The sequence below is a fragment of the Pan paniscus genome, chromosome 7 (genome assembly GCF_029289425.2).
Source record: "Pan paniscus chromosome 7, NHGRI_mPanPan1-v2.0_pri, whole genome shotgun sequence".
NCBI lineage: Eukaryota > Metazoa > Chordata > Mammalia > Primates > Hominidae > Pan > Pan paniscus.
In genome coordinates, this window is record NC_073256.2 from 156,131,877 (window position 1) to 156,153,395 (window position 21,519).

Here is a 21,519-nt window from a genome sequence, read left to right on the forward strand (position 1 = left end):
TCATTGAGCCCCTGCCTGCGCCAGCCACTGTCTTTGCACCGTGAGAGCTGTGACGATATATTTTGGCAGGTCTCTTATGCCAGGTTCATAGCTCCGCACACAGTCAGCATTCAATTAGTATTTATCAAATAAGTAACTAAAAATGTGGCACTGCTTCTCATCCATTTTCATTAAGTCACTTTATACACAAGGCTTGTCTCCTGCCTCCTCCTCCTTGGCCTCCAGGTCCCCTGGGCTATGACGGCTGTGGCCTGACCGGATGTTCCAGCGTGTGCGCTACAACTTGGTCCTAAATGAAGCATATTTATCAATTTTGATCACAGAAAAATCTTTAGTATTATTTCTATGGTGCCTTATGGCTAAAGCAAGGAAAATACATATAGTCAATGTTTCCACACGTGACGTAGGGACATAACTTTTCCTTTTACCTAGAGCTTAGCTCAGGGAGCATGGGAAACATTCAAAACCTGTTGTTAATGAAGCTAGTAAATGAATAAATGAATCACCAATTAAAGCTGAAGGCATCTATTAGGTCTTAAGGCTAAGGGGGAAGAGTGAATGGCTCAAGACACACGCTCACTGCCTTGGGGATTCTATTCTACGGACAGGAAATGTTTCCTCTGAGACCAAAATGGATACATTCACAATGTATCTTCCAATGCCCTGTCTCCCAGCCCTGCCCGAGACCTGGAAAAATCACCTCACTTTTCACAGCATCAAGTGTTTTTCTAAAAATCCCGATCCATCATGTTTTATGTCAAAAACCTTGAGTGCCAGTTTTCTTCATTGTACCTTCCTGTTTTTCACACAGAGAAATCGAGTCCTGCCTCAGAAACGCTTCTCTATTCTGTTTTATTCTCTCCATGCTGCCAGTACCCCTGCACACACGTGCACACACACGAGCACATATTCTCACACACATGTGCTTGCACACACACTGCATTCACCACTCTATAGCCCCTGCAGGCACTTCCAGGACATGAGCGCGTGAAGATCTCCATACACTCAGATCCCAGCGCGGATATCAAGTCACTTCTTCACGAACATCCTTCAACTCCTCCAAACAGAGTCAGATTTCCCCTAGACTCCCACAAACCTTATTCATATCTTGGTAATACAGGATTGTTAGAAGACATTCTGAGCTATACTATGTGTGTGTGTATGTGTGTGTGGAGGAAGAGAGAGAACGGCTGAATAATGAATCTTTTGAGGTTCAAAATCATGTCTTTTTTATGACTACTTTGTGTCACTGTCACATTCCCTTCTGTTGGTTTCATTGTTGTATTTCTCATAATATTATTATTACACCACAAAAAGTAAGTTTCCAATAACAGTTATGAAATCAATTAATCAACACATGTTTTAATTACTCTCAACTCACCATATAAGGGCCAATGTTCCAACAAATTTGGTAGGAAAACTAAGACCCTCGTATCCATCCCTAACAACTGTGTGTATACAGCTACCAGTTATTGGAGAGACTCTGCCTTCCAGGCTTTTCTTCAGGGACTGGACATGGATTCACTCTCGTTCCCTATGATACTATCTTTCCTGTCTTAAAGATGAGGAAACTGGGGCACAGATACACTGAGTAACTTGTCCAAGGTCAGAAGTCTAGTACATAATAGGACCAAAAGTCTTTCCTAGAATCAATTTCTTCCCACAATATGGGTGACACATTTTTGTAAAGATCAGTTGTGGCCACTGTGGTGGCCTGTCTCCACGATGGTCCCCCGTAGTCCCTGCTTCCTGCATGCAACCCTGTGTGGGGACCTCCCACACCATCCCCGTTCCTCTATGTGACTAACAGAAACAACAGACGTGCTGGGAGGTGACTTCCAAGATTCGGTGATAAAAATGACTGTGGCTTCCATTTCAGACTCCCTCCTTTCCCCCAACCTTGAACCAGTCACTGCTCACTTTTGGGGAGCAATTTCCCTTTCTGTGCACAGTACCATGGAGAAGCCCATGTAAAAGGGAAGTAAACATCTCTGGCCAACAGCTGTCAAGAAACTCGGGCCTACCAGTGACGACATGAGTGAGCCTGGAAGTAGATTCTCCAGCACCAGTGGACCCTTGAGATAACTATTAATGTGTCCCCACTGACAGCTTGTCTGCCTCTCAGGAGAGATCGTGAAGCAGAACAATCCAGCCATGCCATTCCCAGATTCCTGCCCTCAGAATCGTGTGAGATCATACATGATTGTTTCCAACTACTAAGTTTCAGGATGATTTATTACACAGCGGTAGGTAACTAGTGCAACCATAGACCCAATCCAGTAAAATCATTAAAAGGGCATAAAAATGCATCCCCTGATATTTAGATCTGCAGTAAATCATCGAATGGACAGGCAGATAATATGATAGGCCTTGGTCAATAATCAGATTCACTTTGGGGCTTGGGCAAGAAACTGTAATTGTCTAGACTTCGGTCTATTATCTGTAAAATGAAGCAGTTTAAAAAGACCGTCTCTGCAGTTCCAGTGACTTTCCCAAATTGTGTAGCATCTAAGATTTGTCTCAAGGATGTGATCTCAGAATGAGATGAGAGGCATCATATCACCTGAGCTTCACTGGTTTCTTAATTATTTTAATGAAAACCCCAAAATCATGCCACGGTCCTTGACCTTCTCCTCCCATTTCTGCTGCATTTATCATAATAAGAAATAATAACTCAGCAGTTCCCCAAATATGAAGGGCCAAACCCAATCTCTAAATAAGGTGGAAGGTTGAAACTTATAACACACACACACACATACACACACACACACACACACATAGGCGGCAGCAAGAAATAGAGTCATCACCTAGATCCAGACTTCAAGGCTCATTCCCTCTTTGTGACTTGAAATAAACTGCTTATTTTAGGACTTAGCATCCCCTGTCAAGGAACTGCAAGAATATATTAAAATCCTGACACCTGGATAATATAACAATATACATCTCAACTCTAAAAATACTTAGAAGGAGAGAGAATAATGAACTCGGCTAGCACTGAAGCCCGAGTGAGCGAGTTTGGAAGACATTAACTTTCTCCAGCCCCCATCCTAAGCTGAGGTCTGTGTCAGCCCGTACTATTTATTTATTTATAACAGATACCTTGTCTGCTTCCATAAGGAGTTGGAGCAGCCTTCTCCCGTATTTAGAGCATATGCTGGAAACCAGTCTGAGTCAGACAACGACCTTCACCTGAACTCTGCAGTGAGCCGCTCTGAGAAGAAGCCATGCTCATCGGGTCTCAGCCGTCTGAGCTGAGCTGGATGTCTCCCGTCTCAGCCCCTTCTCTCTCCCCAGTTATTCTCCAACCCCATGTCTGATGCCTTCCTAAGGGCCTGTCTAGGAACCTAGAAGAATGTCATCCTCTTGAGCTCAGGCTATGTCTCGTCACCCCTCCTACGCCAATCCAGAATACAACATCACACCTTCTCTTTTTCCTTCTTCGTGACCCTCAATGCTTAGGAAGGCTATTTTCATGGACATTTTTGTAGGCCCTTCACATTTTGCAAAGAATGTCTACCTGCCGCTGTTGCATCTGAGATGCAGACATTCTTAGCAGCAAATTTACTTCATTAAACCTGGAAGATATTCTAAAATAGATGACCAATATAGTAAGATACAACCCTTATTTTGTTTTTTAAATACCTAGGGCATTTTCAGGATTCTGATTCTGATTTTTAAAAATTGCAAAATGTAGTAGAGAAGGAGAAAAGAAGAGGAAGAGAAAAGGAAAAAGTTTTTGTAAGATTTTTTAATATTTATTTATAGCCTTCCTTATTCCAAAAAGCATTATAATGCTTTTTTACATTTTAATACATCTAAATATTATATAACAGAACTTTATATAAATATTATATAACAGAACTTTCTTTGCTTTTCAAATGTATGTTTATTCCTAAAAGTAGAAAAACAATTCAATATGATAGCCAGAAATGTCTTATGTGAGTTCCTGATGCCCCAGCCACCACCCTTTGTGTGTGCTTTGTTCCCAGAGTCTTCCCTTCCCTGAGCCTGGTTTGCCAAGGCGGGCAGTCCCCGCACCTGCCTGCCCAGGGCACAGAGCCCTCGACAGCCCCAGGCTTGCTCACCTTTTCTCCCTGGGGTCCTGCCACACCAGAAGGGCCGGGCCTGCCCTGGAGGAAAGAAAGAAAAGGCAGATTATGATGGGCACTAGGGATACAGTGGCGGGGTGTTGGGGAGAAAGAGGTTGAAAGACAGCTGCCCACTGTGGCTAGACTTTTCTTCAGAAGCCAAAGTCCCTTTAGACCTGACTTTCTGGACTGTGCTTATTGCTAGAAAGTTCTTCCTCAACTAACCTAAGCTCCCTATCTCCATGCTTTCTCATCTGCAGTTGCGCTGGTTCTGCAGCATGGATAACACATTCTGAGAAAACAAAGGCCCCCTTCCTTAGGGATATGAGGGCCTGGGCAAGAGGAAGAAGCAGCACATAACCAGGACCTGCCCCGGCCCAGGGAGCATAGAAGGTGGAGTCTGGTGGAGTTGAAGGAAATCCTTAGAGCTGAGGACTGGTGAGGCACCAGGGAAGAGGGAAGAGCCGCCCAGACTCTGGCCAGGATTAGTTAGGGCCACAGGGAAATCAAAGTCCCAGAAGGCTGGTGCAGGGGATGCTGAAGACTTGTCCCTCCTGCTCTTCAATGTCCCTGCTGGGAAGCTTTCCACCAGCAGCCAAGAGAACGCCTGAGCTTCCCCAGCTCCTGCAGGAGCAGGGCGTGGGAGCAGCCCGGGAGCCACAGCACAGAGCACAGGGTAGTCCTCAGCCAGCGTCCTCACAGACCCCAAGGAGGGCCTGGAGGGCAGCTGCACAATCAATCTCCATCCATGGACAGAGTGCTTTGTATAGGAAAAGATCCTAAGGACATAGGCATGCATTCAAGGATGCATGCAAAGCACCCTCACTTCCTCTGTACTCTGAACAGCAAAGATCTGTAACCCCACTGCCTGGCTTCCCCTGCACCCTGAGACCCTCGCCGGCCAGCCCACACCACCAGCACTAGGTCTGTGTGCTGGGTTATTGTTTTTTGCACACTCATCCATGGGAAGGATTCCTTTCCCTCTTTGCCATCACCAAGCGGGTATTTCCAGTGACGAGAGCTAGGCCTGGCAACCAGGCAGCGCACGATGGATATTTTTAAGCAAGTCAATAAATCGTGCTACATTCATACCATAGACCATTAACTGGTCATTTGAGTCAGGCCTTTGGTGAATATTTTTTTAAGTGGTTCCATGTTTATGATACAATGTTGAGGGAAGAAAAGCAAGATATAAAAAGTATGATTCCAATGTGTTACCTGACAGTAAATACAAATCCAGATATTTGTGGGAGATGGAATGAACTATAAGTTTAATTTATATTAATATAGTATATTAGAATATTTATTGTAATTCGTTGACATTTAATATAATTAACATATATATTTATCTATGATTTCATTTTTATATAAATAAATATATTAATTGACGCATATGTTAAATTACGCTATGCAACATAGCATTTTACTAATTGGCTTTAATATGAATGTATGATTTTAGGTTTTATTTCATTTTAATTTTTAAATTTAAATATGTAAATGTAGTTTCTTTTGGAATAGATGATACGTTCACATGGTTCAAAACTGAAGTGCATAAACATTTAAAGTCCCCTTCTGGGGGCAACGAAGCAGCAAGGTTATCATTGTCTTATTTATTCTTCTAGCGACGGTCTTTGTAAGTCACCAGATGCATTTTCCCCCACACCATTCCCAACACTTTTCTTTATTTTCCACTGAACCACATGTCTTGCATCCAGAGTTTCTTCATGAATGTCCTCAGCCTCATAGCACTCTCTGTGTCGATGCCTCCTGATTTATTTAACTAGCTTTGTACTGAGGAGCACTGGGGCTGTCTTGAATCTTTCCCTCTGGGGACAAGATGGCAATGAGCGCTGTTTACACACATCACCTTGAAAACGTGCGCGTGGTCAGAGGCCTTTACATTATGATAACGCACCACCTTACCTGATGTAAAATGGATTTCAAGTGGGATCCCTCCAGCTCTGGGGTTCGCAGAGTCAACCTACAGCCACACAGCCGGGGTCTGGTCCTAAGCCTCCTGCAGCCTCCAGCTGAGCAAGGAGGAGGCCCAGGTGCTGAGGCTCTGTGGAGCTTTATGTGGGGTCTGGTCATTCCCATCCTCTGACCGCTGATGAAACCTAGCCCAACAGCGCCAGCACCCACCTACCTGCTGTCCTGTGTCCCCAGGCTTCCCGGGGATTCCATCCAGGCCTCGCTCTCCCTGGCAAAAGAAGGCAAATGGAGAAATAAAGAGGTTAGTGACCACAGGCAGCAGCCCAGCACACATCCCCACAGTGACCGTCATGGACAAGGAGGGTGGGGAAAATGTGCCAAACGCACGTGTGCACACACACACACACACACACACCAGCCCTAGACAGGATGTGTCTTGGAGGACAAGGAACATAGGTCAAGAGTCAGAACAACTAGAGTCATCTCTCTGCTTTTCACTTTTCAAATCTGTGGCCAAGAGATGGCCATGTGCCTTCTGTGAGCCACACAGTCTCTTCATCTCACAGTTCTTCATGGGGGTCAAACAAAGCCATGGGAGAGTGGGGTCTGTAATGCAGTTCATAAAATTGTAGGTGTATTTTACGCATCATTCATTTGTCCCGTAAACACGTGTGAACATGCACCACATCCCCAGCACTCAACATAGACGTCAGAGTGAACTGCTGGCTAGCGGTAAGCCACCATCTGCGCATTCATCTGTTTACATTCAGACGGAGCTGGCTGACTGTCTTACTAGCTGTGGGATCTTGGGCAGTCACTTCACCTCTCTGCGAGTGTTTAGATTACCCTGGGGATGATAATAACCCCTTCCTCAAAAGATAGCTATGACTCCCAAAAAAAAGAAAACAAAAGGCCAGGCGCGTGGCTCACGCCTGTCATCCCAGCACTTTGCGGGGCTGAGGCGGGTGAATAACCTGAAGTCAAGAGTTATAGACCAGCCTGGCCAACATGGTGAAACCCCATCTCTACCAAAAATACAAAAATTAGCCAGGTGTGGTGGCGTGTGCCTGTAGTCCCAACTACTTGGGAGGCTGAGGCACGAGAATGGCTTGTACCCAGGAGACAGTGGCTGCAGCAAGTTGAGATAATGCCACTGCTCTCCAGCCCGGGCGACAGAGTGAGACTCTGTCTCCAAAAAAAAAAAAAAAAGAAAAAGAAAAAGATCCCTATGAGCAAGTCCACTGAAAACCTTCCTGCTGAGGATAGGTAGTGAGTCAGTGCCATCGTCTTCCCCTAACTGTGCCCTGGTTTTCTTGAGCCAACTCCCAGGTGCTGGTGTGTTCAAGTCCTGGGCTAACTCAGGCCTGGTGTTCCCAGTGGGGGTCCTTCTTCCAGGTGGGCTGCAAGAACTCCGTGGGGCAGACACTCCAAATGGTGGGTTCAGGCTCATCTGAACAGTCTCCCACCTGCACCCCAGCAGCTGCGGCTTCATCAGGCTCCTCAGACACAGCCACTTTGTTCCGGCTTCTGCCTTCCCTGCCTCCTATTCCCTCCGCTGCCTCCCCTGCACCCTTCGGGGCTCAGATTCAGTGTCCCCTCCTGACCTTTTCATCTAAATGAGAGGCTCTCTTCGGCTGCAGCATGGTCTCATTTTCTTCTCCCTCATCTCCTTTAATTCAATTTTCATCTATTATCCCTGTACACGCACCTCCCCAGTCACATGAGGACAGGAGGTGCGTTCACTCTTCGTTCTTGCGTTCCCGGAGCCTCAGTGTGGGCCCCGCTGACATTTACTGAATGACTGGAAGATTATATATACAAATTATGTTGAACTCTCCTTCTATTTCTTTATAACCTCATTTCCCAAGTCGTGATTTCTTTGCTGCTTTTTCCGTTTGAGGTTGGTTCCTCTCTTTCAGGATGTTGTTTTTCTTCCCGGGGTTGCAGGTTCTTGGTTTTCAGCTCATGGCTGCTGTGCTCGCTGTGGGTGCCCGCCCACCAGTGGACACTGATTCTATTCACTGCCGCTCCCTCTGGGGATGGCAGGGCAGGGGGAACCTCCCGCCGGTGGGATGCAGAGGAAGGTTTTCTTCCTTGTGTGGCTGCTCCTATCCCTCCCCGGGCTTGCTGGCTACCCGCGGAGTGGGTCTCTCCTTTCATCTGGAAACAAATACTGAGGCTTCCTACTGCCCAGGATAGGCAGGGAATGGGGCAGGGGCTGCCTGACTCTGCGTCTCCAAGTGCAGGAAACCAGTGAATCACTGACGCCTGCCCCAGGGTCCCCCCATTCCCCATACCCACTGATGTGAACGTAGGGGTGTCCCAACCCTCTCTGGGCTCTGCGGTTTGGTTTGCAGGCCCCTGGCCTTGCTTCTACATAAACTGAATCCTGCATGTTTTCTATCTTTCAGAAATTATTTTAAAATTCCAGAACATTGATGTACACACGTATTTTCAATCACAATTATACACTAATCTTTTAAAAAGGCTTTCCCAGTGGCTCATGCCTGTAATCCCAGCACTTTGGGAGGCTGAGGCAGGCAAATCACCTGAGGTCAGGAGTTCAAGACCACCCTGGCCAACATGGTGAAACCCCATCTCTACTGAAAAATACAAAAAAATTAGACAGGCATGGTGGTGGGCACCTGTAGTCCCTGCTACTCAGGAGGCAGGAGAATGGCGTGAACCCGGGAGGCGGAGGTTGCAGTGAGCCGAGATCGTGCCACTGCACTCCAGCCTGGGCGACAGAGTGAGACTCTGTCTCAAAACAAAATAAAAGTAATAAAAATAAAAAGTCTTTGCATCACGTGACACTTGGGGCGAATGGTGAGTGGAGCTGCCTGGGTTTCGTCTCTGCCAAGTGATTCCACATCTGTCACTATATCCTCTCCTCCAAACGTGGCAAGGTTGGCAGGCCCAAGCACCAACAAGAAATGAGGAAACTGAGGCCGGAGGAGGTGAAGCCACTTCACCCCAGCTGGGTGTGCTGGCACTGGCGCCAGAACCGGCCCTCCTGTCCTTTCATCCTTGGTCTCTTTCTACTGCCTTGGAGGGGGAGGGTCGGAGCAGAGTCCCTGGAGGGACTGCGGGGCCCAGGCTGGTGAGTGGACAAGGGTCTTTGAGCCCATGGACTCTCACCCTCTACCTCTAGATGAGGAAACTGGGAGCCCTAGGGTGCACCTGGTCCAAAGGCACATAGAAACTTAGGGGTGGTACCAGGACTCAAATCGAGGTCTCCTGATTTCCAGTCCTGAGTGCACTTCCTTGTGACAGGCCATCCTACTAAAGATCACTGGAAGGAACATGGCTGTGCTTTGGTCAAGGAATAGGCTGAGGCGGACATCTGGGCCTGAGTGACTCTGAGTTTGGAACGCAGGCGCACAATTCCATGTATAATGGAAACACAGCTATGGAGCCACAACATGGGAAGGCCATCCCTTGGCCCTAGGCCACTATTGTCTGTAAAAGGTATAATTGCCCTGTTGACACTGTGCAGGTGTGGTCACGCCCAGAGAAAGAGAGAGAGCCAAAGCTGTCTGTCTTGCAGACGGGGGGGGGGGGGGGGGGGGGGGGGAGGGGGAGGCAGGACACAGCTCAGCTTCCTTGTGCCCAGAGAGAGAAAGAGTAAAGCTGCTGACCCTGAAGGCAGGGAGAGCCGGCTGCACAGCTGTGTGTCCTCTCAGCAGAGAGGAGCCACCAGGCTAAGCAGCCGAGACCGAGCAGACAGTGTGAGAGTAAGCTGCTGATGGGAGAACAGTGTAAGAGAGCTAGTGTGAGTGAGCTGCTGATGAGACAGCTGCTGAGTAGAACCACATTTCACCTGCCCTATGGCCCCCTGAGTGTTCTTTCAGCCATCTGCTCATCCACCCACTCCCCTCAGACCTCAGCAAGGGCTGGACCCTAAATCCGAGTGTGACATTTGGCATAGACGTGGACCTGACAATCACCCTGGAACCTGACTCTCCCAGAGACCTCAGAGCAAGGCCAAGTGTGCCTGTTGCCCAAGTCCCTGTTTCTTACTTCCCTGCACTTGCACACCAAGATGAGTGGAGTCTGGAGCCAAGAGTTCCTCTGACTGCAGCTTAGGACAGCTGCAGGTGCACAGAGAGGGCCTGGCTGGACCTGGGGGCAGCAGTCTGCACTGCTGGCCGGCATGTGACAGAGGAGCGAGGTGGACGCGGCTGCGGGCCTGATGGATGGGTGGTCATTAGCAGGGGCGAGAGGAAGGAGAGAGGATACATGAGGGAAGGAAATAAGTGAGAAAGAGAAGAGTGGGGGTGGGGGAGAGACAGATGGAGACAGAGAGAGACAGAGACAGATACAGAGACACAGAGAGAGAGACTCAGTAACAGAAAAACAAAGACAAAGAGATGTGAGAGACGGAGAGAGAGACAGAAAAAGACAGAAGACAGATAGACAGGAGAGAGATAAAGAGACACAGAGAAGCAGAGGGACAGTTAAGACAGGCGCAGACAGAGACAGACGCAGAGAGACCGAGAAAGACAGGACAGAAGAGAGAGTTTGAGAGACACACACAGTCAGGGACAGGGAGAGAGACAGAAGATGTGGCATTCAGAGTGCGGTCTCAAGCTGAAATGCCCGCCACAACATCTGGGACAGGCAGTGGAACCATGTCCCCCTGCAGGCCCTCCACTCAGACTCGCTGCTGTTGATTGGGTTTGCCAGCTTTGCTAGCACTGCACTGGCTACACAAACGCAGCTGAGTGCAGGCTTCGGCTCCTGCAGACTGAGAGTGAGACCCCGGGCTCCCGGGTAGAGGGGGCATGGGTGGTGGTTAACCGCACGACTCAGATCCAAACCCTGGCTCTCCCACGCTCCAGCTGTGTGACCTTGGACCAGTTCCTTAGCAGCTCTGTCACTAGGTTTCTACAAATAAGGAGCATAATATTAATACTTACCCAGTAAAGCTGCTGTGAGGACCACGTGAGCTAATCTACGTGAGATGCTGACAATACTGCCTGGCACGTGGAAGGTGCGCATTAACACTCAGTTAGGCCAAACGAAGGATGACTGTGTGGAATGGGCTTGGGGTAGGGGAAAGAAAGACAAAGAAATCACTTGGAAGGGACCAGCAACAGGGGAACAGCAGAGGAGGGAAGGGACAGGTGCTGGGGACATAAGGGCCCGGAGAGCACTGAGTAAGGAGTAGCCAGACCCGGATTCTAATCCTGAGTCTGTTGACGGCCGGCTGCCACCTGGAGAGAGGCTGCTCCTCTCTGGGGCTCCAGTTCCCCACCAGGATAACAAAACACACAAAAAAAGGAAAAAGCCAGCTGTATTAGGAGAACTCTACTCTGATTCTCATATCCGGAATCAATAGGGAAGTGTAAGCTTATGCAAACGAAAGAGGACTGGACCTCTGCTCTGAGAACCAAGTGCTGAAACAGGCACTACCTCATTTGACATTTCAAGCGATCGTATGGGATATTGTTCCCATTTTCACGGCAGAAAACCCAGTCTCCAGACAGTGCACCGCCCCGTTCCATCCTGGCTGCAAAGCCCACAGAGCCCCTCCAGGCCAAGGCCACTTGCTGCGGTTCTGAGTTGCTGACAGCAGAGGGCGCTCCCACTCCACTGAAAGCAGAACACCGCCGGCTGCCCGTGCCTGACCACCGTGAAACCTCGCTGCTGATCAGCACATTCAGTGTGGGAGGGAGACACGTGGTGTCTTTCTTCTCCTTCTCCCTCACATACAGTAATAAACCATTCATATAACATGGGTGCTAGCACTGAATTAACGTATTGAGTGTTTTCCCCAGAAATCGGCTGCAGCCCCTTCGTGCCTTTGATGAGCAGGATGGCCCAGGTGTCCCTGTGGTACTTCATGCAGAGAGGGCCTCAGCACACCCTGCATAAATCCTCCCCACAGCCTCCTGGCCCTCCGCCTCCGCCCTCGATCCGATCCATTGCCTCTCCCATTGCCAAAGTGGTCTCCCCAAAATCCATTTCTGGACATCCTTCCTTTCCCAGCCCCCCATGGTTCCCATGGCCTGCAGGATGCAGCCGCCTCCTCAGCCTGGCAGCAGGGGACCCTCCCCATCTGTCTTGCTCACTCTCGGCCACAGCAGCAGTTGCACGGCACTGTTCACTGTCACTGAAGCACACTCTTGCCGGAGCCCGCCCCTGGCTTGGCCACAGGATCGCCTCTTTCTAGAAAGCCCACCTTCCATTCTCCTCTCCGCCAACCAACATCCGGAGGCAGCAGAAGGCAGTGGAAGGGCGTGCACTGTGGCAGAGACATGCAGGTGCTCCTCTTTCCTGTGCTTTGACAAGAACTCAAACCCCTAGCAATCACAGTGGACTCGTTTATTAAATAGGAATATGTAAAGTACCCTTCATTTGTTGTTTTTTGGTTCGAATTTGTGAGATAACATAGGTGAAATTCTGGGTACTTCACAGAACACCACCCACGGTAAAGAATGCCATTATGGCCAGGTACGGTGGCTCATGCCTGTAATCCCAGCACTTTGGGAGGTCGAGGCAGGCAGATCAAGAGGTCAGGAGTTTGAGACCAGCCTGGCCAACATAGTGAAACCTTGTCTCTACTAAAAATACAAAAAATTAGCTGGGCGTGCTGGTGGGTGCCTATAATCCCAGCTATTCGGGAGGCTGAGGTGGCAGAATTGCTTGAACCCGGGAGGCAGAGGTTTCAGTGAGCCGAGATAGTGCCATTGCACTCCAGCCTGGGCAATAGAGTGAGACTCCATCTCAAGAAGAAAAAAAGAGGATGCCATTACAACCCAACTCAAATGCTACCTCCCCCATGAAGACTCTCCCATCTCCTGTCTCTCCAGCCCCCTCCAGAAGTGGCTTCTCTTTCTTCTGGAATTCAGTTTCCATCTCATCTCTTCCTCTCTCCTGACACGTAGGCTCTCCTTGTCCTACACTTTGCAAATCTTACCCTCCCCTCTAAGCTGTGAGTTTAAGAGTCAAGGCCTGGATGTGATTTGTCTTCTACCCCCTGCAGGGCCTGGCGTGCAGTGATGCTCATGACATGAATGGATGCAGGCACTGTACTGACCGACGTGAACTCAACAGTTCAACAGTGAGCTCCCTGCTGTACTCGGACCACATAAAGTGGCCTCAGGAGAGGAAGATAAATGAAACACAGAAGTCTTCAGGCAGCTCCCACCCACCCAATTATGTTACTGTGCTCACCCAACAAAGGAATCCATGCCCTCACCCTGTGGTCTCCTTGGGAAGGGGGAAGATGGCATCTTAGGAGCCGAGAGCCACCCTGGCTGCCCCCACCCAGACACCTCCAAGCTAATGATGCCCATTCCCAGGGACTTCCACCCAAAGGGCTGCCTTGTCCTCCCGGTGGGGACTCCACCACCACCCTGTTCTAGGAGCAGCACATCCTAAGGTGCCTCGGGATGAGCCCTGGAGCTACCCAGGGACTTGGTACCTGAGATCTCGAGCTGCCAAGTGGTTGCTCCATAAAGGCAACCGAGTGAAGATGAATGCGGGCATCTGTAGGCACCCAGCACACAGCGGGTACCCAGTAAATACTTATCACAGTCACTCCTAGTGCATGACACTGCCAACCCCTCAAAAGCAACACAAATTGGGGGTGAGACTTATTGATGACTTTTTATAAGGCTGACTTGGGAGCCAAAATGGAAAAGACAGAGGTGCCCATGTCTGCAGGGTGGATTGTGGCTTCAGTCCCTTCAAAACACCAACTCTCTTTTGTTAATTGCTTAGGAAGCTTCTACCAGGTGCCAAGCCCTGCACTTGCTCTCATAACTCATTGGATCCTTAGAGCCACTAACTGGGAGAGGCATCACCATCCACCCCTAAATGTCAAATATGGACATGGAGGCCAGAGGGGTCCAGAGCTTGTCTAAGGTACCTGCACTGGTGGAGGCCAGCCAGGGTGACAGCCTAGTTCCTCCAATTCCAAGGCTGGTCAAGGCTGGTGCTCTTCCCATTTTGAGGCCCCTCCTTGCTCTGAGCCAGGGCAGGACACCTGGGGAACCTCAGGACTGGAATGTTTACAGCCACCCAACGTTGTCTGGGGGACATGGTTTTCTAGGTGGAAACAGGGCCCTCAACGCCCAGTGGTTGGCCTTTTTCGTGTGTAGACTCCTCTCTGTGCCTGGCTGGATTCACCTTACGATTTGCCCAGCAGCCCCTGGACAGCCCACTCGGGCTCCGCCACCTGGACCTCCTCATGCCTCCAGAGCCTTCAGTCACCTCACTGTGCCTGCAGAGACATGATCTGGAAAACCCCCAGATGAAGGGCTGTCTCCCCGCCTTACAGGGAACGCCCTGCCCTGGGGCTGTTAGAGGTGGCCTCAGTGCTGGACGATGGTGGCTGTCTCTGCTAAGGCAGGGCTGGGGCACTGTCCGACCCCATGTCGAGCAAGGCCAGGCAGCTGGAAGGGCTTTTTCCAAGAGAAGATGGAAACCTTCTTGCTGATATAAGAAATCAGAGAGGTTCCTGAGAAAATAAACTGTAAGCACCCACCAATACGAGAGCTGAAAAGGGGTGTTCGGCATCACGCAACCCAGGCTCTTCCTTGGCAGGTGGGTAAACAGAGGCACAGAGAGGAGCCAGCTCTTTTGTGAGTCACCAGCACATCAGCAAGAGAGTTGGAGGCAGTGCAAAGCTGACCTTCAGAGGTGCGGGCTCATCCTCACCCCTTCTCCGTGTCTGTTTTCTCTTTCTCTCTGTCCTCAAACCCCATATATAAAGCACATGCTGCCCAGAACCTTTCTAAGCCTTTTGTAAATATTAACTCATGGAATCCTCATCATATCCTTATGAAGTAGATAAAATTACTCTCTGCAGTGAAGAAACCTGGGACTCGGAGGTTAAATAATTCTTCACAGGTCACACTGCTCGCAGAGCCCCGAGCTGGGATTCAAGGGCAGGCCCCAGGATCACAGTGCAGGGCTGCTCCAGCCACGGCCGCGTCACCTGGTGCAGGCTGCAGGGACTCAGAGGCTGATGGGGGCGTGGCTGAGGTTACTCCCTGCACCTCACCAGGGGATGATCTTCCCTTCCTGAGCTTACCCCAAAGGAAGCTCCTACAGCAGGTAGAGCTATGGCGACAGTCTAGGGGAAATACGCCAGCATCCTGCATTTCTGACCTTCGGGCCTGGTAACCCACAGATGGGAAGGCTCAAACCAGAAATGAGGAGTTTCTGGATCCTGCTGGCTTTCTAACAGGCCACACGGCATCAGGAAACACATGGCCTCTGTGCTCAGTTTCCCCCGCTTCACAATCAGGAGTTCTCCCCTGGCTTCTCTACAGCCCTTTCCAAGTCTGATAATTTAGGATTTTGATAGAACCGCAGTGTTCCTTGACTGAACAAAAGGCTTAAAGCAAGACTCCAAAAGCTTGCTGGAAAAAGGTCCAACGCTACATGGAAAAAAGCCTGTTGCTTCCAAACGGTGTTTTGCCTAGAACGAAACACTGAGTGCGTACAGACTGGATTTCTCTTGAAGCAAGTGGGAAAAAGTAATAAATGTTTGTGAATGTGTTGGTTATGGACCGGACACTGTTCCGGTTATCCACCTTCCAACGGCTTCAGAGAAGACATTAATATTTCCATCCTGCAAGTGAGAAAACGGAGGCTCCAGTAGCTGCGGCAGCTGTCCCAGTGGCAGACCTGGCCCCCCGGGGCCTGCGGAGAGCTCTTTGCTTCTCTGGGAAAGCCGACTGCACCGCGCCTCAGGAGCTCACCCGAAGCCCCCGCAGCCTCCAGGAAGCGTGGAGATCATTGTTCCGATGGAGACGGTTCCTGCTGTGGACCCTCAGTGAGTGTTTTCTCCCTGCGATGTTTCCTGGCTAACGTGAGGTGGTCCAGGCAGCTTCCTGTTGGCCGTCTCATCCCCTCCCAGGGTTTCGTCTAACCCTGAGCGTGGAGTACCTCCTTTAAACCCATCCGCACATCGCCAAAAAGTCCCATTCCACACCTGTGAGGGACGGCCCGTCTGCACGCCGAGTTCGATCTTGGTTCCTGCATCGTCTCTCACCTGGGCCCGGTGCTCACCCATGTGTCAACAGAGGACTGGCCACGGACCATGCTGCAGGCACCAGCTCAGGCAGGGAAGACCCAGAGGTGAATAAGGTGCGTTATGTTAAAAATCCAAGAGTCTACATATGTGTGGGGGGGGGGGGGTGGGTGGCTGAAAGGCAAACAAATGCCATGTGGGTGACCAAGGTCATCAGGGTGAAGAGGACAGGGGTTCTAAGCAGCACAGGAGAGGCTCTGGGACAGGTCCAGGGAAACCCAGCAAGACTTCTGAGGGAGAGATGCTTGAGCAAAGCGTTTTTTAAAAAAAGATTTTTATACCAATCTTCGTGGCTGGATGGCTGGGTGGGCGGGCACGTGACTGAGGCAATGAATAGAATACAGGAATGGATGCGTCCATTCACCTTTTCACACATTTCTAATCACACTGTAGGTTTCTTAGGTCAGAGATTATGCTTGTAGTTTGGGATTCTTTCTGGCACATTAAAGAAAATAAATACTTAAAACATAGTTTTATTAGCCAGGCATGGTGGTGCATGCCTGTAGTCCCAGCTACTCAGGAGAGGCTGAGGCAGGAGAATTGCTTGGACTCGGGAGGTGGAGGTTGCAGTGAGCCGAGATCGCACCACTGACTCCAGCCTGGGCAACAGAGTGAGACTCCGTCTCAGAAAAAATAAAACAAAAAACAACAACAAAAAACCCATAGTTTTGGATTTCTTCAGAATGTCTTCCATGTTTCTCCATGAGGCAGAGGGTGCTGAGTGCTGGGAGGCGCCTCTGCAGAGCCCCGGCGCCGCGTGTGGCCTAGCTGCAGACACTGAGGCTGGGGACAGGCCCCTCAGTTAAAAAATACATATTCTTTAAAAAACAAGCAAAGCAAAACAAACAAACAAACAAAAAACATTCTTTTTGCACTTCAGATTAGTGCTGTGTGACTTACACCCACTTTCCTGGACTGCTGGCTCATGGAACAGTGAACCCAGATGAGGCAAACAAGCCCCAGGAGCGGAACCACCACAGGCCCCTGAGTGGCCTTCCCCTGACAGGCTCAGCCCAGCCCAGGATTCAGACAAATGGAGAAGCCACCGCCTTCCCAGGCTGATCCCGGCTTCTGGCTATCCCCCGAGGGACCACATTGGTACTGGATCTGGTTCTGATGACCAAGGCGCTGGGGGTCTTTGGCCTCCATATCCCCTTCAAATATGGCTGTCTGTTGTCTTCACACAGCCTGGCTCTGTGCTCCTGTCCTTTGGAGGGGGGATCCCACACCTTGGATTCATCCATTGTCCTTACAGGGGATCTGGCCGTAGGACATGTGATTTGAAGGAGTCATCTCTTATTCATTTATTGATTTAGCAAACGTGTATCAAAGGCCACCTCTGCCCCAGCTCGACAGTAAAGCACTGCACACCTGCAGCCGTGTGTTGAGCTGACTACGTAAATATCCGCCATGTGTTGGCAGGTGTTGCCCGCTAAACTCTTGGGACCTTGATGGAGGGCCTGCACCAGGCACTCTGTGGGTGCTGAGGGAAGACGGGATGCCTGGAAGCCTGTTTCAGACTCCAGGCCAGGGACAGGCTCCACCTCTGAGTGCACCCTCAGGTGACAGCCAGCGTGTGACCCCCACATGCCTGGGCCTTCTGCCTGAATCACTGCTGAGCCACACGCTTTGGATGTGAGTCTCAAGCTTCCTCTGGCTTCTACAGCCCAGCCCTGCTGCGGGGCAGTTCCTCAAACCCCACTCTCCGCTACACGGGGATTGAAATAAGACCCCTGCTCCCTCGAGCACCAGAGCTGCACAGCAACCCACGCTCCTGTGTGCCCAGAGCCTCAGTTACTCCAAATGCCACTTTTATGTCCTCACCATGTGAGGGAAGGAGCAGAGGGCCCACAGAGCGAGCTGACCAGCAAACAAATCTACAGAAACATGTGAAAGCTCTCGGAAGAGGTAACGGTAAGGGTTTTGCTTATTAAAGTTAAAATGATTAAAATTTAACATATAAACAAACAAAAATCATGTTTGGGAGCCTGCTTTGGGGAACGAGGCCAGTCCCCGCCTCCCTGAATGAAAAGGGACCTTTCAGAAAGCAACGTGAGCGAGCCACAGACAGGTTTCATTTGCTTTGACCAGTAATTTCACTTCTGGGAAAGCAGCCTAAGGAAATAATCATAAATTTGAAAATAAATAAATAAAGCTATAAGTTTTAAAATGCTCACCAAAAGCATTCTTTTTTTTTTTTTTTTTGTTCTGAGACGGAGTCTTGCTCTGTTGCCCAGGCTGGAGCGCAGACGCACAATCTGGGCTCACTGCAACCTCCGCCTCCCAGGTTCAAGTGATTCTCCTGCCTCAGCCTCCCGAGTAGCTGGGACTACAGGCGCCCGCCACCAAGCCCGGCTAATTTTTGTTATTTTTAGTAGAGACGGGGTTTCACCGTGTTAAGCCAGGATGGTCTCAATCTCCTGACCTCATGATCCACCTGCCTCGGCCTCCCAAAGTGCTGGGATTACAGGCGTGAGCCACTGCGCCCAGCAGCATTCTTTTTAAAAGTGAAAAACTGGAAACAATTGTAAATGATCAATGCCAGGGGAATGGGTACCTGAATTATGGTTTATTCACTCAGGGAACGCTGTGCAGTCATTTAAAACAAGCTCTAAAAACTCTACAGCAGCACGGAGAAAACACTGCATGTCGGAACAGCAAACAGGACGCAGCGTGGAATACAGGATGATGTGGCTGTGGAGGGACACTCCCCATGTGTAAGAATTCCCAAGGGAAATATGCCTACGCGCCCACTATAGTTGTATCAGGATGGCAGGATTACAGGCTATGTTTCACTATCTTTCAAATATCTTAAAATAAATGTAAATTAAGGTTGAAGAACAAGTTCCTATGGAACTAGAGAGTCACATCCTGCAGGAAGACAGCATGCAGCAGACCCCAACAAAGCATCTCAGACATGGGTTAGGCGAGAGGGCCTAGCCCCAGCTCTTGGGACACATTGCTCCAGATCGTAAGGAACTCAATGAATGGGCCTGGGAAGAGTACACTGAAAATTCAGCAGCAGCTATGGTTTGGGAAGGTGGAGCTGGATGGGAGTTGCAGTGGTTGGGCAGCTATCCCCACCACTCCCCAGGGGAACCTTGAACCGGCAACAATGTCAGCACATATGGCAGAATCCAATCGGAGAACCCTTCCACTGTTACCTGGCAGCAGTCATGAAGGAGCCTCCACCTAGGCCTCCTCAGACATGTCGGTTGGATGGCGATCTACATTTAAGAGCCCGAGTGTGGGCCAGTTCACAACGTTTGGTGACTGTGGCTCAAATGCAGGTCACCAATGCCACTCCTGTCACCACTCATTCTCCCATTTGTTTGAGAGCCAGGGTAACTGAGGACCAGAGAAGTTATGTAACTTGCCAAGTAAGATACGAGTCCTCTGAGGCAGCAACTGGGACTTTGGAGTCCAATCCTTAAACCTGTCTGGTCTGGAAACCCTAAACTCCGCCTTGGTGCAGAGGATGACAATACCTGCAGGTACTGAGACCACAGCCTTCCCAGCACAACTTACATTTAGGGTGGGAAATTAACACTGTCTGCACCAGCCCTCGCCGGCCACATGCACACATACACATGCAAATATACATGTACACACATGTGCACACATGCACACACAAATGTGTACACACACACACGAGCATACACAGAGCAGATGGTTCCACGCACCCTCTCCCTTTTCTATGGAAAGCCGTATTGATGAATGAGTGCAGACTATAAATACCTTTTCTCCTCGAGTTCCCTTTTCACCCCGTTCTCCTTGGAGACCCTGGGGGAAAAAGAAAGAGCAGTGACCCAACATCTTAATCTGGCTTCTCTGTGCTCACCCTGGGGGTGTCCATGGAGAAACTGCCTGGCAGCTTCCAGCCCAGGGTGGCAGGGATGGTGATAGTGAGGACCCTGTCTCCCTGTGTAGTCTAAGGCCACAAAGCAGCTGCTGTGTGGTCTGGGCCTGGGCAGCAGAGGCAGGCCACTTCCAGAGTGAGACGTGAGTTCCTGGGCTTGTCCCTTGGCTTAGGCGATCCAGGTCCTCACGGCCATAGATTGGGACATAGCCCGGCTCCTGAACTCAAGTGGCCAAGGACAGAAATGTGGCTTCAAAGTCAGTTCCCCCCAAGACACTACATCTGTGATACCCCATGACCATGGTGCCCAGCCAGGGGTCCCAACGTTGAATCAGAGAATGGCTCCTTTAAGGCAATCGCCCCTCCTCCCTCGGGGATAGGGTCACTGTCTGTCCCCATTGCTCATCCTGCCTTCATCTAGAGCAGCACCCAGACCTTGTGCTGTGGACTCCCTGCCCCTCTGTGTATAGACTAGGTGGGAATGTCAGCCAGGATATGGGTTTCTCTGAGTGCAGGATCCAAAACATGATCCCCCTGCTTCCCCCCACCCCATCATCCAGGGTCACTGGATCCTCTTACCACGCATCACTTTGTTGATAATACTCAGCCCTGAACGCTGCATTTTCTGCCTTCCCCAGGTAGAATGTAAGCCCCACTAGGGCAGTTCCTTCAATATGGTATCCCCAGAGTCTAGAACAGAGCCTGTCACTTGGTAGGCACTAATACACATTTGTTGAATGACTAACTGACCCAGCGAGTGACTGTGTCGATCCCTCGTTTGGCACAGGAATCTTCTAGGGGTTGTGTCTGAAGGCTACTGCCCTACTTTGAGAAGCAGAAGGCCTGGCAGTGCATGTGCCTGCTCTTCCCAGGTGCACAGATTACATGGTGAGGCACTGGGGCCACCCACATGAGCTGACAAAAGCACAGCTCCTCCCCAGGCAGCAACCAGCAGGCCAGGCAATGGCGCAGGGTAGGGACCTGCAGGATGAGCAGGAACATGTCCTGTGTATCTATGTGAGCTCCCTGTGGGCTCCACTCCCTTTTCTCTCCTTTCTTGGAGAAGAGACCCTGGGGCATTCTATGGAAAAGATGGTAGAGATAGCGGGTGCCACCCAGGCCTCCTTGTTGATTTCTGGAATGATACACACATCTTTGACCTAGAGAGAGTACAGGGCCAAGGCCACAAGATGCCGTCGTAAAGAGCAGAGCATCTGCAGGGCCATCCAGACCTAAAGGGTGAGTGGGCATCCTTCCTGTTTTAATTTCATCTAAATATTTTGGTCACACACAGAGATCAGAGGTCTTCAATGTCTCCCTGGCAACTCAAGCTGCTTTGCTTGAAAATGACATTTTACACTGCTTCTTTCATTTATCTATGTTTTAAGCCCTGCATGCATTAGATATTTGTCCTAATGCTCTCCCTCCCCTTGCCCACCACCCCCCAACAGGCCCTGGTGTGTGATGTTCCTCTCCCTGTGTCCATGTGTTCTCATTGTTCAACTCCCACTTATAAGTGAGAACATACAGTGTTTGGTTCTCTGTTCCTGTGTTAGTTTGCTGAGGATGATGGTTTCCAGCTTCATCCATAT

At 50.0% G+C, this 21,519-nt stretch overlaps 1 protein-coding gene across 1 annotated transcript in view; it reads right to left on the reverse strand.

The window, feature by feature from the left end:
- The window catches only part of COL22A1 (collagen type XXII alpha 1 chain), a 326,388-nt gene that overhangs the window by 167,343 nt on the left and 137,526 nt on the right, over positions 1-21,519 (reverse strand). Inside the window, exons 16-18 of the mRNA XM_008972890.2 lie at positions 19,807-19,851; positions 6,235-6,288; positions 4,086-4,130 (exon numbers count right to left, since the gene is read on the reverse strand). Coding sequence (XP_008971138.2) covers positions 4,086-4,130; positions 6,235-6,288; positions 19,807-19,851 — 144 coding nt within the window. The remainder of the gene's footprint in view (positions 1-4,085; positions 4,131-6,234; positions 6,289-19,806; positions 19,852-21,519) is intronic.